The sequence below is a fragment of the Sebastes umbrosus genome, chromosome 1, assembly GCF_015220745.1.
Source record: "Sebastes umbrosus isolate fSebUmb1 chromosome 1, fSebUmb1.pri, whole genome shotgun sequence".
NCBI lineage: Eukaryota > Metazoa > Chordata > Actinopteri > Perciformes > Sebastidae > Sebastes > Sebastes umbrosus.
In genome coordinates, this window is record NC_051269.1 from 11288654 (window position 1) to 11308517 (window position 19864).

Consider the following 19864-nt stretch of genomic DNA (forward strand, 5'->3'; position numbering starts at 1 on the left):
CCAAGGTTATGTCTTCCTACATTTAGAGTATGGTGAGCTTCTTTTGACATTGAGGCATTCACTCTTATTCTAATTCAGCATTTAAAAGGACTTAAAGGTGCAGTGTGTAGGATTTGGCAGAATCTAGTGGTGTGGTTGCAGATCGCAACCAACTGAATACCTCTCCGCTCACTCCTCCCTTTCAAAGACTGTGGTAACGTGAGCCGCAGAGTGCAAAACCGTAGTAACGCCGTTTGCCTCTATCAGAGGTCATCCTTACCAAAATAACACTACTTTAGGAGCAAGGAAAGTCAGACAGCGACTGGCGGTACCACGGTTTTGCACTCTGTGGTTCAAGTTACCGCAGTTTCACAAGCGTGTCTGAGAACTACGGTGGCCCTCAGGTAACGTAAAAACATGAAAGGCTCTATAGAGTCAGTGCAACATGGCGGACTCCGTGAAGAGGACCCGCTCCCTATGTAGATATGAAGGACTCATTCTAAGCTAACGGAAACACAACGATTCTTAGTTTCAGGTGATTATACACTAATGAAAACATAGTTGTGAATATTATATTACATTTGTGCTAATAGATCACCCAAAATGTTACACACTGCTCCTTTCAAGGGTCAGTTCACCCAAATAACAAAAATATTTGTTATATACTTTTGAGATATCTGTGTCCGAGATGTCTTCCACCGCCCCAATAACATCGGGGTGAATGGAATTTAGTTTGTGCCGCTCAAAGCTCAGAATAGTTTTAGGGCTGCAGCTGATTATTTTCTTTATTGATTGATGTGCCAATTATCATCTTGATTAATGGATTAATGGATAGTCTAAAAAATGTCGGAAAATAGTGAAACTATGTAATAGTGGTTTCAGTCTACAATGCCAGAGAACATCAGATCTGCTGATCTTCTACATAGTCGGCTCTACAGAACTAGACTTGGCCAGTTTCAATTAGGTAGAACAGTTGAACAACTCTCCTGCTTCACTTCAGAGTCATTCCTCATTTTTGATATTTAAGGCATCTTAAACAACATCTCTCGACGGAGTACATTAATATGTAAATGAGGTATGATTGTACAGTATTAAAGCAGTGCAAATATTGTAATCCTGTTTGTTTGTTTGTTTTTTTCTTCCTTGGTCTCTTTATCTCTAGCATGTCTTTAGAACTAGTATTTTTTTATTTCTTTTAGATATTATAAAATATATATATTTATGTCCGTTTGTAAATTGGTGGCAAGCATATACAGCTGTCTTTAATTTCTGTGTTAGGTGGGTTCCTTTTACAAACCCTCAGGTTTTTTTTTTCAACCCACCTGTGTATAATTGTACAGCGCCTCTTTATTTTTCTATATACACAAATAAAGAATTGAACAGAACTACAGAAGAGAGAAAAGCAGTGAAATATTCACAATTACTAGGATTTTTGTTTCTTTTATATTTGCTTAAAAAATTTGCTTACTTTAACAATTAATTGATTATTAAAATACTTGTCGGCTATTTTTCTGACAATAGACTGATTATTTGATTAATTATCCAAGCTCTGAAAAGTTTCATTAAAAAACTTCAACAGCACAATCTTTATCAATAAACAATATCCCCGTTACTCTGGATAGTCCACCGAGCTCACTGTCAACGGTTTGTATAGGGAGTAGTTCCAGTGGAAAACTGTTGACACGGTGGTCTGTGGATTATCCAGAATAACTGGGACATTGTGATGAAAAAGGGCTGTTGAATTGTTTAAATAAACAGAATATTTCTAACAAACACCCAAAATCTCAGACAAGCATCTCTTAAAACCTGGACAAACCAAACTAAAACTGCTTGGCTAGATACCTTTAAAAAGCAATATTTTGTAATTCGGGTGAATTGCCCATTTAACTTAACTACAGGTTCCTATAAAACATGATGAAAAACACAGTTTCAATGGACCGCAGACTATTTGAAAGCAAAACCATGAAAATAAAATTGGACGATTGAGAGGAGTGTCAAAACTCTCCGAAGTGACAGCAGCCAACTGTTCTGCCCTGAGGAGTAACGATGTGCACGGCTGTCACTTTCCACCTCGGTCTGCCTGACAATTCAAATCTGTGTAATTTTAGTTAGTACAGTGTTTCCACTCAGCTATTTCTGTCCGACACAAAGCCAGAGGCGATGCTGCTCCTCTAATCTCTCAGGTACTGTAACTGATAGTTTGATAACAAGGTCATACACTATGTTACAACTTTACTACGGTATGTGTAGACATACAGCGCCGTCACAACTGTCCTCTTAAAGCGATATTTTTAATAGAAGACTCCTGTGAACAACCAAAAGCATATTAATACTGTCTAGTTGGACACTGGAGGAGTTTCAAGAGCATTAAACACATCTTCAACTTGTTTCATTCACCTTGAAATACCTCCTCAACATTCATTGCTTTAACAAATGATCAAACTGTCTTTTTGAAAGCAGGTGCATTAACTCTTTCCTTACACACTGTAGTTTCCTACAAGGTCTCATTTTTCTTGCAGCAGTATACTGTCCTTGTAAACAACGATATAACCAGGCGTTCTCATTCCCAGAGTGTAAATTACTGACGCTTTGTCAAAGCCATCAGCTTGTGATACCAACGCACAAGGCACCTTTTAGCGGCGGTGTGAGACGCTCCAGGCTGTCAAGTAACTACAATGTAAATACATTCGCGGCAATATTAAACACTCAAGAGAAAGTGCTGTGGTGACATAGTTCAAAGAGTGAAAGAGACACCACCCGGGGCAGGCGGGAGAGGAGGTGGATGGGTCAACAAACACAAAGCTTTCATCCAGTAGACCGCTGTCAGTCTCCTGTGTGTTAAGTTTCACTTTCACGTTACAATCAGCTGTCGGTTCGTGTCCCGTGTTCACAACGTCAAGTCACATTTTCACTATACAAACAGGAATTTTTCCACCCAACCATGTTGTATTTTCCTACACTTAACTATGTGGTTTTGTTGCCTAAAGCTAAGCAAGTGTTTTTGTTTAGTTATCAACGTTAAGCGCGTGTTTACTGCGGCCGAAAAGTGACGCAGAGGGGTCTGACAATGCGTCGGTATGTGACGAGTTGGGATGAAAACGTGTTGATAACATATCATTTGCATACACTGCTGCTGTCTGACAGACAGGAGCTGGTTTAACAGCTTTAGTTACCATGGAACAAAGACGTAAGCACGTCCCTGTTCATGATAGGTCTGTGAAAACTGCTGTTTAAGTATAGTACAGTATTGAGATCTGTCTTTAACTGTCTGTTTCCACACTACTATGGAAATAGAGCCTGAAGGAGTTTTGTTTCCTGCTGCAGAATTTTCACTGTTTTCCTCTTCCCTATTGGCTCCTGTGGTATTGGTGCACAGCTATAATATGCTATCTGTAAGGTGGAGAGGGGTTGTGTGTATGTGAGGGGGAGCTAAAGGATGAAAACAGTAATGGCTTTCTACAGAAAGTGCTGAGAGATTTTCTGCTTGTAGCGTTGCAGGGGGTGCAGCAGCTAATACAGCGGGACATCAAAGCGACGTCATTTAATGGCGCAATTTCTCACACAAATTACTATGCAGCACATAATTAAATCAGCAAACACAGGGACACCAATATCAAAGTTTTCTTTAAACAAAATTAGAAGCAACATGACAAAATGTTCACTGGGGATGTAAAAAGCAGCAATACAACAAAAGCTTCTCTGTAACTCGCTGATATGAGCAGAGCTGTTTCAAACAACTAGGAAAGTCTTTAAAATGCTTCATCAAAGCCTCCCAATGAGCTATTCTCTCATAAGCTCTTCCTATTGATAAACTTTATAGAGAACGAACCAATGAAAACATCAAAAACTTGTTTCCCAGGACAGCTCAGAGACGTCCTGTGAAATGGGAAACATTACGTAAGTGAGTACCTGCAATGCAGGTGATTGTGTTGACTCAAACTGTCAGCCTCCCTGAGGGGAAGAGAGCCACGGCCGTCTCTCTGGAACGTCTTGAACAGATTAGCTCCTGCTCGTGTTTACCTCAATGTTCATGAAATTCCTGCTCTACAATAACGTGCATTATCAAGTCGTAACCATTAGTATTTTAATCAAAACCATACGTACTGGGAGACTACATTAATGTAAGCTTTTTGTGTAAACATCTAAATTAAAGATGATGGCTGGACAGAACAATTCTAGCAAAAATATACCACCAGCTACAAGAAAAACAAGCTAAAGCATACTCTCCCAATTCCATTATAAGCTTTACAAATAAAATTCACTTAGGCCTAATGGTAATTATACCATGGTCTGGGTGAATACTTGATTCTGATTGGCTGCAGGGAGTCCATTAATTCATGATAATGGACACCTACTAAGTAGTTCCAGTGAAAATGTCTGTTCACCTTTCTAAATTAATGCGCTGGCTATTAAAAAAATATGAATATCTTATTTACAACACTGTAACGTTAGTCCTTCAGTGCCTCATCCTCTGAGCACCACAGACTGTAACACACAAGCTACAAAAAGTAAGTTGCAGTGCCCCTCTGAACTTAGTGATACTTGGTACCACATAAGCGATCGTCTCACATTCCATTCGGTATTCATCTCGCCACTTCAGACCGCTGTCGACTGTATACATGATCTCTCATTTGTTCGTGAGACTCTTGATATTGATTCGGGGTCAATGACAGGGCTGGATAGCTAGCTAGTCTTGTTGTTAAAACATACCGTCAAATTATATGTACTGTGTTTCAACCGGAATCTCGCTAGCATAACGTTAGCTTTCTGGCTCGTAGCTGAGCCAATGGGTTCTATGAGTTGAGCGGACTAGAAATATCTCTCGTTGGCAAGTCCTAGCTAAGGTCCGTCCTATTTACTGGAGCATTGAACAACGTTTCCATTGCATACAAACCTTATAGGATGGATTTATCCAGGTATTAGCAAACCCTCAGGTTTTATCAGGAAAACAGAGTGAATGCATTGTGGAGAACTTTAGATTTTGGTTGCCAAACACATTTAAATATAAATAAATGGTCTTAATCTTTTTTTCTTTGGCAAGTGACCATGGAGTAAGCGGGATAATGCCCTTCGAGATGTCCATTATCATGAATTAAATGGCCTTCGCAGAGGCACTCTGGCCTCCACATCGTCCATTAATTCCTGATAATGGACATTTGTCAGGCATTATCTCTTACTTTAACAGCATCTTGGTTGAATGCACACAGGCAACAGAGGATCCACAGACCGAGGAAATGCACATCTTCTTTCGGCATGGTTAATCTACATTGTATATTGAATATTAGGTTACTCTGCCATTAACATCTGCAGGTCTATCACGCGTTTACCTGATGGGTTCAATGTCTATCAGCTAATTAAGTGATGAAACTAATCGAGGTTAGCAGTAAACATTTTCTAATTCATGACGGAGACGCACTTATGAAACTGAGTGGATGAGGCAATGAGATGAAAAGCCAAAATCACACTCATTTCACTCCAAAGTCACATGTCACACACACACTACTGTGCAGTGTGGAGAGTGAACACCAGAAGGCAAACCAAGACGCTTTGGCATCATATATGTAATATTATGTAATTAGCTATGAGCATATACTCATCATTATATTAGTCCGTGCAATGAGGTGTTTTCCCCTGTTGCTGCTGGATTACTTGATTTGTGTTTGTGTGGGCGACGTGCATGCGTGTACGTGCGTGTTTGTGAGTGTTGACAGCTGGCTATTTCTGCACTATATTATGAGTGGAGCATATGTCTGCTGAGCTCTGGCCTCCACTAATTACAGTATAAAGATCAGTTGAGATTGCTCTGGGAGAAGACAGCAGCCTGCTTCAGCTCTTGATTAAACTCATCATGCAGGTAGCACTATAGCCTTGACAGGCAGGAAAAATAGAGCGTGGATGGACTGAAATAAACTCTGCAGGTTGTGCATCGAAGACGAGCGTGCGATAAGCCTCATCTTATTAATAATCTGAGTTGCTTTAGAGTTCTCCCTCATATGACACTCTGTCTGTCTCAAGAGAATAAAGCTGCACAGAAGAGAATATATTTAATATAGTGCGGATAGCACTTGTCAACACCAACCATCTATTTCCAGGTAGATGTCTCAAACCTCATCTTTTTGTTTTTAGCCATGCTAGCGGCATGGCTCTAGGGATGGCGATGTCAATCTGTCAGTCCACTACTTTGGGTCCAGACTAAAATAGGATTGGCATACAGTTTTGTAGACAGTCATGGTGCCCAGAGAGGGAATCCTCATTGGAAGATCTTTTCCTCTTGCACCCCCATGAGGTTCACGTGGGGTTTTAATATCTCAACAACTATTAGATGGATTGTCATGAAATTTGGTACGGACGTTCGGTGTTCCTCTCAGGATGAATTCTAATAACTATGATGATCCCCTGATCATTAATCTTTCTCCACCAGCAATTCAAAATTTCAGCTTGTCGAATACTTTAAAAAAAATATCTGCACAAAAAATGACATTCCCATCAGCTTCAGCTGTACTTTGGGTTAGTGCCAATAAGCAAATATTAGCATGCTAACACGCTAAACTTAGACAATGAACTTGGTAAACATTATACCTGCTAAACACTAGCATGTTAGCATCGTCATAGTTAGCATTTTTGCAATACAAGCATTAGCATTTAGCTCAAAACAGCGCTGCGCATGGACGGTATATAAAGATGGACGACGCGTCTCCACTTCCTCCCACTGTACAAAAGTGAAACCAAAATATCCCGGATACCAGAGCTGCCATCTTGAGATTTTGACGTCATTTGGAGCCAGAGTCTGTGCAGTAGTAATCGGGGGGCTGGACCCGCCCGATCCAATCACGAGTCGAGCACGGCCGCAATTTGCTAGAGAGACTCACAGCTGTCAATCATGACGTCTCATCCCCTTTTTATAGCATCAAATAACTAATTAAAACCAAACTTATCGGAAAAATGAACACTTGATCACACACCAGTGTGATAAAAACTACCTAAAATAACCGAAACCATCCAAAAATGTATTTGACGTGTTTTTGGACTTTTTAGTTTGGCTCATGTTCAATCCGCTAACATGGAGGAGGCGGGATTTATGACCCATACTGCAGCCAGCCACCAGGGGGCGATCAAGATGTTTTGGCTTCACTTTTAGGGAGCTGTCATGTCGTCCATCTTTACATACAGATGGACGACAGTCTATGGTACAGCCTCACAGAGCTGCTAGCTAGCATGACAAACAACTCCTGTATAAGTAGTCCAAATTTTGTGAAACTGATCATTTTCTTTCTTACAAGATGTAAGAAAACATCCTATGATCCTTGAACAGTCTGTTTACATCTCGAGAGAAAAGGACAGCCAAAATACTTGTTAAGGATTTATGAAAGAAAAGAATCAAATCAGCACGATACCCAAATCTGACAGAAAGACAGAGAGGGAGGGAAAGCGAGAGAAAAGAAGACTGAGACTGAGAGGCTTCACAAACAAACCCATTCATTGTGTCAGCGGCTACCTGCTGAGCCTCAAATCCCAGGGAGGCCGGGTAGGTGGGTGGCAGAGGTAGGCTGCAGCGATCGGGGGCTTTTTTTAGCATCTTCATTGTTAATTTGTGCTATAGTCACAGGAGGAACTTGTGCGGTAATGGAACAGAGGTTGTATAGACCTGTGTGGGTTGTATAGTTTCAGATTTGACATGCTTAAGCTACACACAGCGGCAAAAGCAGTAACAAGCCTCCATCTCACGTATACCAGGAGATCAAAAAGAACCTGAAGCAAACACCTTATTCCCGATGCCTCGACATGCTGAGACTCCAAGCATCCTGCATCCCTGCATGTACTGCCTAACATGTACTGTAAGGTCCTTTCCCTACTCAGGGTATTACACTGCCTCTCTATAATACATATGAGCATAAATAATGCATATTGCTGGCTCTCAAACCTACCTGACCAGAGTATTCACCACTTAATGGTAATTCATCGCAGTCTGCAGACGAAACATCGCTCGCCGCTCTATAAAACTCTAATATATATGTTGATCTTTTTATCGTTTTTCCTCTAAAAGATACTTCACATATTGTACTTGAAAGCAGATAAAATGCTAATATGGTTGAAGCGTATGTGCCCTGCATATTGTTTGTGTGTATGTTGACGTGTCTGTCTTCTGTGCATGTTTGCGTGTGTACTCGCGTACAGTATCCTATCTGTGCGGGTGTACAGTATCCATCGGGAACAGCTTCCATTAATTAATTGCCTGTGGGTTTACACTACAACTGGGGTCAGTGCAAGGATGCCAAGAGCAGATAGCTGTAATTGATTCACACGTTTATTATGTGCAGATTAGGCATGCTGCCAAGGATGTGCCACTGGATGAGCACTGAGAACTTGGACAGGGCTATTTAGATGTCTGATACTGCTGTCAAGAGCTGCGTTTTGTAAAAACATACCCTCACTGTCACTTGACACCGGTATCACTCACCGTGCGTAGGTTTTGGTTTACAGTACATAACGTGAATTAGCCAGTGGTAAACCTGGCTGACACAGCAGGAAACAGGGAGTCCTTTGATTTCTGTCTGCAAAGCCGTGATAATGAGGTGACTTTGTACAGTAATTGTAGTATTTCTGTCCCTCTTAAACTCCACCCTCTCATTCCCTCCACTTTTCATACAGCAGGTGACATGTCTGAGCATGTCTGTTTTGACTCAAAGTGTCCCCCCCCAAGCACTAAGCAATGAACCCTCACACGTTTCAACCGTTTTACTGTGACCTGTGCCGAGTGTCTGAGTGCGGGAAGGACTAATGAATTCATGTATGAGGTACTTTATGAAGCCACTACCTGGACAGAGACATTGTGGGCAGTAAGATATGAGGCTGATATTTCATACAGTATTTAGATAGTTCAACATTTTGGGATATACGCTTATTCGCTTTCTTGCAGAGAGTGAGATGAGAAGATCGATACGACTCTCAACAAAGTGTGGAAATGTGAAGTTGTAGTTTTAGAGGGGATTATGTGCCGGACAATTACTCGGTCAAGTACAATAACTTCCTGAAGTCTTTGCTTAACACTTTGATTAAACAAATTAGATATTACATGTTAATTAGTGAGCTTTAGGGCGTTTTCACAAGCCAACATTTAGTCTGTTTTATCGAACTCTGATGCGGTTCGTTTTAGCAGTGGTGAAAGCTGTAATCATACTCTGGTGCGGACCAAAACATCCGATCCGAGACCGCTTGTGAGAGGTGATCTCGTACCGTTTCCAAGCGAACAAAAATGCAGACTGCATGTCTGGCATTTGTTGAGATGGACACAGGTAAACGACATGAGCAGGAGAGGATTGACCTTCTGCAGGAGTCCAATGTTTGCTTGACATCTGGGCTGAAGAGAACTCACAGAATACGCTAAATAAAGTCCACAAAAATAATGACGTTTATAAAGTCATTCGTGGTAATCTGGAGGAGGGATTTGTGTGCACACAGTAGATCATTGCTGTGTCAAAGTGAAAGAAGTTCGACAGCAGTATTTCAAAGTCCACGATTCCCTCTATAGAAGCTCTTGAGACTAAAAAGATAAATGTTCTCCTTCATACCCAGCCTTCAGAAAATTATTTTTTCTATTTGGTCTGCTTTAAACTGTGAACTATGAAACCGAACCAGACTAAATAAAAAACAAACCAAAAGTATCAATGTCTCTCTGATTTGGATGAGGCAAACGGACTATGACTTGTGAAAGTGCCCTTAAAGGTGCTGGTATAGGCATCATTTAACCTTTTAGTAGAACCAAGCTAGCTATTTTTCCATTTACAGTCTTTATGTTAAACTAAACTAACCGGCTGTAGCTTCATATTTACTGTACAGACATGAGAGTCGTAACGATCTTCTCATCTAAATCTTGGCAAGAAAGTGCATACCAGAAAGCATATTTTCCCAGAATGTGGAACTACTCCTTTAAAGTACTGTCTGACCAAATCAACATATTTGTAAGTCACCATCATGCCTTCATGTGAAGTGTGAATAAATGTCTCTAGCTCTCAAACTCTTGCTGATTTCACAGTGGGACAGTCGTCAGCCCTTGAGGACTTAGCATGTGTCAAAGTATGTACGTCCATAAGGGCGGACACTGGAATTCGGTCTTAGTAACTACAAAACACTGTCTGACCAGAGTAATCATCAATGGGGCGGGGTCCATGATGTCAACCAACTTGTATAAGCCACCGAGGACCAAAATGCCACAGGCCCTATTGTCCCTGGTGGGGACTCAACATCTGTCAGAAACAGCTGGATCTGGTGTGTGGAGAACTGGAAATATACATGATTTGATACACGACCTCCCTCATGTCCCGGGGCAAGAATAATTCCTCAAGTCGCATGAGGCGCTGGAGCTGCTGCCGAAGCTCGTGTATGAAACTTTAAAATCCTGACTGAGGAGTTTGACTCATGTAAAATATGGCGATAAATACCTGTTCTGCGCTCATTAATATTCAGTCTAACACTGCGGATGATGAAAGTAATAATGGTTCTTGATTAGCTCGGGGTAGCTACAGCTCACACAGAGACTGAAGAGTGATGATTCTCAAAAACAAAACAACAAAATGACGCTCTATATGAATCTAGATGAAGGACTTTACACCAAAGCTGTGAGCGTGAAGCTCATAGTGACGCTACCATCTGTCTGTTGCAGCGCAATCGTTCAAACTCATTATCTTCTGCAGTTTTGAGTGGTGACCTCAGGGTGCCGAGTAGTAATCGGCAGCAGCAGGAGTCACGCAAAGTTGAATCAAACTCATCTCTATTCATTCATACACCACCACGACACACATGATAGACACACACACACACACACACACACACACACACACACACACACACACACTCAAATGTCAAAAAACCTGTTCATGACACCCAAGCTAGAGATAACAAACTCTAACAGAGGCCCTTCCCATGAGATTCAATACCTCAAATAGCTATAGCTTCCCTTAACATCCTCAATTACCCATAATGCATCTTCACATGCTGGATAACATGTCTGGTTCCAACATGAATCCAAACATGAGCCAGTGTAGATATTATTGTCCCTCAGTGCCATTTTCTCTCAGATTATGCAAGCTTTACTATGTCTGCTGAGCTACTACAGTCTGTAATACTGCACAGTATCTCACCAAATACCACTCCATTCATGTACAATCATTATAGAAGATTAACAGATTACAATGTTATTCATATGAACATGTCAAATCTAGGTCAGCATTTAGTTCTTATCTTAAGTAAAACCATAAATAAGTCTTGCCTATGGAATAGATTTAAATAAATCAGCACTTACTGTAAAGGGCTGAGCCAAAGAGTACAAAATTAAATCATGTAAAATAACCTTCAGGGTATTATTGTAAACATACGTACCATGGTGGAAGAAGTACTCACATTATTTACTTACGCAAAAATAACATTGTGCAAAAATAATACATTGGATGTAAAAATCCGGTACTTAAATTTTTATCAAAATGCAGTAATAATATTTTTATAAACATAGAGTAAAAAAAGTACAAATACTTCTTATGTAGAATGGACCGTCTTCAGGACGTTATATTATTATATGCATATTATTGTGTAAACCCACGGATTCATGGGAATATTTTGGGTACTTTTACTGTAAATAAGGTGCCATAATAAAACTAAAAGTGCCAGTGGAGGATCCTCTGGACCTCCTGACAGGCTTTTAATGTTTATTGATTCTATCTGATAAATATTTAATATTAATAATTTATGTTTGTTCATTGACTGGCCCCTGGCCTCCTGTCACTTTGCAAAAGTGGCCCCGAGGCAAAGCAGGTTGAGTACCCTGAGTAACATGTACTGTAAGCAGCATTTTAATGCTGCAGCTGGTTGAGGGTGGGATCATTTTGACTAGTTCTCATTAGAGCTGAAATCATTTATCAATTAATCGATTAGTTGATCGTCAGAAAGCTATTTTGATGCCGGAAATTAGTATGTTTTTGTGACTTTTTATGCAAAATGGCAAACGTTATCTGATTCTAGCATCTGAAATGTGAATAACTTCAGTTTAAGACATCAGTATGGGCTCTGGGAACTGGGCATTTTTCCGACAGTATTTGCTGACTTTTTATAGACCAAACAATTCAGAGATTAATCGAGAAAACAACAGGTAGATTAATAGATAATAAATGTAATCGTTAGTTGCAGCCCTTTACATACTGTTGGATAGTTTAATCTATGACAAATTCATGAACTGATCATATGTTCTATGATAAAAAAAATATTTCCCTCTGAAATGTAGTACAGCAGAGGTGTACTGTAGCATAAAATGTGAAGTATATGTACCTTAAAATCATACATGAGTACAGAACTTGAATGTACTTTCCACTACTGCATATGTATCGTGCCACTCAAATTCCTCTCATACAATCAATGCAGGCTGTTGCACGCATACACACACACACACATGTGAACTTGAGTCCGCTCACACACTGAAGGCACTTTTATGGCCTACTCACACAAACAACGTCTTTCCTCAACCCCTCTATCTCCTTTTCTATCTACCACTCACCGGCCTTCCCCTCCTCCTTCTCGGACCTCATGTCCTCCTCGGCACAGGCTCCACTCGGCTCCACTGTCAACTGTGGTGTGAGCTCTCATAGCAGGTGGAAAAAAAAAAGAAAACACACACACACACACACGTATACGTACAGACCAGTGCGCACACCATTCAAACCAACAGCTCACAATGCAGCACCACAGCCGGCCGCTCCCAGCCCTGCCTGTGTGAGGCTCCACCCAGACAGGTTACTAGGAAGTAAGTTGTCCCCTGACAGCCACTCAGCTACATTTCCTGTTCCTTCCTTTCCTCTCTATGTGCTTCTCTTTCTACCTGTTTAGTGACACGCCCTGTGGACGACTTTCACCCCGCGCCCACTCCCGCTTTTCATCTTTTCCCCCCTTTAAGTGTACAAACGAGATGAGGATTGGGGGGGAGGGGAATACACAAACTGCACCTCAGGCCTCAGGTAATGAACCAGGTGAGTCAGTGGAGCTCTCACCCCACCTGATGGCCGCGAGCTAGCAGAGGACAACATGTGCAATTACACTCGGTGACTGAACAGAGAACAATACGCCCCTCTGTTTGGGAGCTGTGCACTCCCTCTGAGACCCACAGTGCCTTTTGTAGCCTACATACGTTTACATTACACACTCCCTTGATGTGTGTTTTGGCCAGAGGAGGTAGGAATGTAAACTCTGCATAAAAATGCTGCAAGTGTAAACATCAATATAAACGCCTCAGAAAATGGATCATGACAGCGGTGAAGAGATATGAAGTTCATGCTTCGAACCAAACTGCCTTAGCTCTACACACTTAGATTGGATTATTAATAAGAGCTCCCCCATGTTATCTTTAACCCTCCAGGGACTTCTCCTCTTTCTCTCTGAGTAAGGACAGTCTGTGTCATATTAGATGGCAGATGTGTGTGGACGGAGTAAATAAGGTAAAGGCTGGTCCAGTTTGCCTGACAAGACTATTTAGGCCCTGAAACCCTGAGGCAGGTACAGGTGGTATGAAGGAAAACAGATACGGCTGCAACTGAATTAATTCAGCCCGCAGAGCCCGGCTGGATATAAACTCATAATGGGATTTTTTCGGTTTATGAGCACTTGAGTGCCATAACTAGCACACTAAAGCACGAGTGTAAGGCACAAAGTGTGTGGATCTGTGTGCGAGAGAAAGACGAGTTAAACCTCCTGCACTTGACAGCGGTTCAGAGCGAGCGTGCCATTTGTCCTGCCTGTCAGAGGGCGCCGCTCAGTGTCTCTGCTCCATCCAGAGATCAGATGTGCTCTAACCAGACACTTGTCACATGAGGCAATAGATCTGTCAATCACACGCTGACACCTCAAGGATTACTGCCAGGCTCGTTTCTCTTTGACTGATCCGAGCTGAGACAAAAGATTGAAGAGATATAGTGGAAACAATTAACGCCTCATTAGAAGGCAACGCACGTACTGCAAGTACATGTTTTGTATGGATGCGCTGGTCATCACTGTACAGCTATAATATCTCACAGAAACAAGTTATTAGAACTTTTGCATACGCTAGTTAAACCCACTTTACTATATCTAGATGAATCCAGTAACCGCTTTGTGTCTTCGGCCATCTAGCGGCACCGCCATTACTGCGGTGGCAAGTCAAGTGACTCTATTCTCTTCTAACAGTATTAACTGGTGACTTTCAGTCAAATGCATCCATGGTTGCTTGTGGTAACTTATTGGAGTAGTGTTGTTTGTGATGCCGATCGAATGATGTTTACATTGTGGTCATTAGGTTGCCATGTGTAGAGCAACTAATGTTATATTTCAAAATAAAGCCACAGTTAGTTGATTGAGTTCATTTATCCTGTGGGACCACCGCATCCCAGAGACAGTATCTCAGCCCGCTACCATCGTTAGCTAACGTTAGCTGAGCAGTTTAAACGTTGCTGACGTTACGTGTTTCACCATGTTAGGCTAACGTTAGGCAGCTAAGGGCAGCTCAGGTTCTTCCCGAACTCCTCGACATCATTGTGAAAAGTAACGTTAATTAGAAAGTAGGGCTGTCAATGTTAACGCGATAATAACGCTTTAACGCAAATTTGTTTTAACGCCACTGATTTCTTTAACGCATTAACGAGGGCTCAGTTTTAAAGCTAGAGTGAAGATACTGACATCATATGAAACTAGGAAACCTAAGGAATCCATTGGTATCATGTAACACTAGCTTGTCACGAAGGAGGATAAATAACGCTTCAAATGAGTGCTAAATTTAGGCGTCGAAAAACTGTCATGGCCATTTTCAAAGGGGTCCCTTGACCTCTGACCTCAAGATATGTGAATGAAAATGGGTTCTATGGGTACCCACGAGTCTCCCCTTTACAGACATGCCCACTTTATAATAATCACATGCAGTTTGAGGCAAGTCATAGTCAAGTCAGCACACTGACACACTGACAGCTGTTGTTGCCTGTTGGGCTGCAGTTTGCCATGTTATGATTTGTGCATATTTTTTATGCTAAATGCAGTACCTGTGAGGGTTTCTGGACAATATTTGTCATTGTTTTGTGTTGTGAATTGATTTCTAATAATAAATATATACATACATTTGCATAAAGCAGCATATTTGCATGATGATAAGAATATTAAATACTTGACAAATCTCCCTTTAAGGTACATTTTGAAAAGATAAAAAATGTGCAATTAATTTGCATTTAACTATGGAGAATTATCTGATTAAACGTGATTAAACATTTTAAGCCCTAATAGAAAGTAAAGGTAAAAGTATAAAAATTGTAAACTTCTTCGGACATGTAGGGGGACGCCACCGCAGGAATGGCGACTTGTTTACTTCCGGTACTTCCGCGGACTCTTATATAGATTACAATTTGAACCCGTCTGACTCGAGCTGCTTTTAACTTGTCTGAGGAGCTACAGCATTTTTATTATGAATAAGAAAATTTTGACCAAATGTAGCACTTCATAATTCCAAGGTCACGCTGTAGCTTCGCCTCTCAGCTACACTGAATCATATTCACGCCGTTGCTTTTATCCTGACAGTTCTTCAGTGTGAAATTTTCCACTCCTCAGTGTCCTTATTCTTCGGCTTAACTCCCTGTATCACTATGTCATTCATTTGCTTTGCTCACATTAAAGCCAGAAGAAATCCTTAAAGGCCTTCTTTTTCTGTATACCCTCCACAGCATTGCTCTCGCTTCTCTCAGCTGCACACGGTTGACCTGTCAGTCTGCGTTATCAGTGCTGGGGAGTGTTGATAGAGAGCCCAGGACGGAGCGGCATTAAGATATTAGCTAGCCTTGAGGGGGAAGAAGAGGTGAAAATATAGAGGAGGAGGAAGACTGAACGCAGTGATGGGCAGTGGGGGAGAATGAGCGAGTGAGGTCACCGCTGTTGCTGCCCATTGTTGGTAGAAATGACATGAAGCTTGTCTAATAGCCGCTGAGCAGGATCTGCCAGCTTTAAGGGGATTGATGAGATGAAGGATTGGAATCATAATTATTACAGGAATTACACCGCAGACTCAGGCATCAGTGTGAGAGCAAAACGGAATAATAGCAGTCATTATGATGAGAAAAAGAAATGGACAACAATACAGATGCGATCAATAGACTTTATGATCAATACCTTTTGTGGTGCGTATTATTCCGGGCTGGTCAGTTTGATTACCGCACACGACAGATTGAGAGAGCCTATTATCCTGAGCCTCACAGGCCTCTCTATAAAACATTTTATTTGTCAAGCTGATGACAGTGAAAATAAGTGGCCTTGCTGCGATGCAATAATTGCACATTACAATACAACTCTGGTGCAATTAACTTCAATAAAGCTCCATTCAAATTAGAGCAATTTGCAACGTAAAAGGCTTTTCTCTGGCAAGAAGTCAATCCAGCCTCACAGTCTTATGCCTCTGTGCCTCGCATTGGGTGACAAAACATGTTATTTAGCCGCGATAAATCAAAGCCTGTAGGAGAACTGTAAGGCCCTCGTGGCCAGGTACCGAGAGCTGTTATCTGATTATTCTCACACTCTTAGCCCGCGCAGGCCTTTGCTCCAGCGTTAACCTCCCAGTCAAGCTGACAGCTCTGTGTCTTTTAACTGCCAGGATAAATCTCCGTGCACACTTCCTGCTGTCACCAAAGCAACACCTTGTATTTTCCAGCAACGCCGTACCTTTGCCTAGCGAGCAGTCTGGGGTGCCAAAGTCCATCAGGCTGGATATCTCTGTCGGGTAGCACATGTCTGTCACCATCGTCTTCTGTCTGTGATGCATTGATGGATCTGCAGGGGAAAGAAATTAATAATACATGTTAATTCTAGGGCTGTCAATCACTTAAAATATTATATAAATACAATATATTAATCACACATTTTTTATCTCTTCAAAATGTACCTTAAAAGAAGATTTGTCAAGTATTTAATACTCTTATCATCATGGGAGTAGGCAAATATTCTTACTTTATGCAAATGTATGTATATATTTATTATTGGAAATCAATTAACAACACAAAACAATGACAAATTGTCCAGAAACCCTCACAGGTACTGCATTTAGCATAAAACAATATGCTCAAATTATAACATGGCAAACTGCAGCCCAACAGGCAACAACAGCTGTCAGTGTGTCAGTGTGCTGACTTGACTATGACTTGCCCCAAACTGCATGTGATTATCATAAAGTGGGCATGTCTGTAAAGGGTAGACTCGTGGGTATCCATAGAACCCATTTTCATTCACATATCTTGAGGTCAGAGGTCAAGGGACCCCTTTGAAAATGGCCGTGCCAAAATGTAGCTTAATTTGGAGCGTTATTTAACGTCCTTTGGGACAAGGTAGTATGACATGGTTGGTACAAATGGATTCCTTAGGTTTTCTAGTTTCAGATGATACCAGTATCTTCAGCCCACTACAACCTAAGAATTGCAAGTTGCATTAATGCGTTAAATAAATTAGTAGTGGCGTTAAAACAAATTTGCGTTAACGCGTTATCATCGCTTTAACTTTGACAGCCCTAGTCAATTCACAACATCAGATGATTCAAATGTTGTTCTCATATCGAAACTTTGTATTCATATTCCAACAGCCAGGTTGTTGTAGTATGTTGGGCTCATACTAACACTGTCTGTGTGTGTGTGTGTGTGTGTGTACGTGTGTGTGTTGCAACAGCAGGCCTGTTAAATCAGATGATTCATTCTGACATGATGTCAATTTCGGCACGCACTCCGGAGCTTTCAGACACGTTGCAAATATGAATCTGTCCTACAAATCACTGCAGCTGTGATCGGCATTTCAAAGCAATAACACTGTATTAGGTGATGATCCGGGCTTGTCTCAATATGTTACAATGCTTGACTAACTTTTCACTCCTTTTGCGCCTTATTTTAGATTCATCTTTCATACCTTTTCCCTTACTTTTATCTCTTCTATCCATCCATCTACGTGATCCCACAATAATCCACAGACCCTTTTAATACTCTATACCTCCAGCTAACGACACTGACCAAGGACTTCAGAAAGCTCCAGTAACCGAGGCTCATCTGTTCAACATTATCTCTCCTCTCACTTTGTAATTTCTCTGCAGAGTTCAAGAGGAAAATGGAGTGAGAGGGACATATATCTGATTTAAACTCATCAAGGTCCCCCTGTCAACTGCGTTCCCTCCATCTCCTCTTCTTAATGTTTCACCTCCATGTGTGAAGCATGGAATGCTATAAAAAATGACAATGATTATTGGAGGCAGCATTATCCCTGCTGTGCTACGGGGAATGGTTTTGTTGAGCAAATACCACAACATTACAAATCACGGAAATGATTTCCTCTTGAAGAGGGGCTTCTGATGCCGCTATTGATCTGAAGTCTTCACACTGAAACTGAGGCTATAAATGTTGGATTTCACGCCAGATGAAGGCGTGACAGCACCTCCTGTATACGTGCTAATGCAGTGTTTAAATGTGTTTTTCTAGTTTAACCGGGAACATTTTGAAACAACTGGCGTCTACCCTCGGGTGCCTTCTGGGCAGAACCATCTGCACAGCCGCTCTTCCTCAACAATGATCTCAGCTTCTCTCCTGATCTGCATATTTTGACAGTTTCAATTTCATGACCGTATGGTATTTATCTGGATCACTGACCTTCCCCTCCCTTCTCCCCTCCTCCGTCCTTCTGACCTGTCAATAGCTGTTTAGGTGTTGTTAAGCTGACCTTTCCCTCGTTCTTTAATATGGAGATTGGACAGCGGGCAGGCTCATGCTCGGCCGCTCTAAGGCTGCTGTACTTAGCACCAACAATAATGAGAGAGAGAGAGAGAGAGCTGCTGGCAGTCAGACAAATTCACAGACAATCTATTCCAGCACTCAGTCGAAGGTGTTGACGCTTTGTGCACTTAAAAATAAAGACGTCAATATATAAATTTACAGACGTAACATACAGCCTGGGTTGGGGAGCCATTGTTTATAAATGCCACGACTCTTAAATGAGCAGCCTGTCAAATGAGAAAAATATCATAATTATCACAATGTATTTGGATATGTGTGCTTCATGTAATGAACGCGCTTCACACTGGCACTTCAACACACTTCAGTGATCTGAACTTTTCACTGGTTTAAATGACCTCCCGTTCCCAAAGGGAGTTTGATTAGTCAGCATCCATTGTATTTCAAGGGGAAAACACTGTGTCATTGTGCCTGTGTCAGTGCAGTAAAGTACATGAATGTGCTCTAGAGAGGTATATCCTGCGGTGTGGGCCGTATATCTGCCACCTCTTTTCTGCCTGGTTGAACATCTGCTGTGAGAGGTTAAAGGTTATGGTAATGAGGAGGCCAAACTGACCAAACCAGGCAGAACAGGAGCATAAACTACAGGCTAATGAGGCCAATTGCAAACATCTTTTACAGTTATTTCATATCTCATCTTCATCTCTTGATGGAATCTGTTGGGACGATAGCAAATTTCCATTAGGCCTGTTGTCTGTAATGTTCACATTAAATGATAATTGCTAATAACGTCAGCTGAAATGAGAAACAAATTATTTTTGCACTAAAAAAAGTAATGTCAAAGTGATACTTTTATTGTGTGTTTATTGTATCAATTTTTGAAGGAAATAAAAAAATGTTTTTGCTGATCTATCCTGAAATGTCCCTTTAGAGAAGCCCCTGGAGGGGCGAGCTGTTAGGTGTGTTTGACAGTTGAGCCGGTGGTCTGATATTGTGAGCTACCAGTAAAATAAATGTGCTTTAAATTGATGTGTCCCATTCTGTCAGAAGGGAATATCCATCAAAATGGACTTCCTTATAAAATAAGGTAAGGTTGGTCACTTTGTATTTCTATATCTAAATAGTGTTATCTGATGATAAAC

The 19864-nt window shown here is 41.2% G+C and overlaps 1 protein-coding gene across 6 annotated transcripts in view; it reads right to left on the reverse strand.

Annotated features, from left to right (window-relative positions):
* Window positions 1–19864, reverse strand: part of kaznb (kazrin, periplakin interacting protein b) — a 137706-nt gene that overhangs the window by 21940 nt on the left and 95902 nt on the right. For 5 of the 6 annotated variants that reach the window (XR_005207529.1, XM_037774640.1, XM_037774658.1 and 2 more), the window contains exon 5: window positions 16684–16791. Coding sequence is in view for 5 of the 6 variants with exons in the window: in XM_037774640.1 (XP_037630568.1) it covers window positions 16684–16791 (108 nt within the window). In the remaining variant the exon portion in view is untranslated. Of the gene's footprint in view, window positions 1–12520; window positions 12895–16683; window positions 16792–19864 lie in introns of those variants that run through there. The other variant, XM_037774649.1, reaches the window with a different exon arrangement.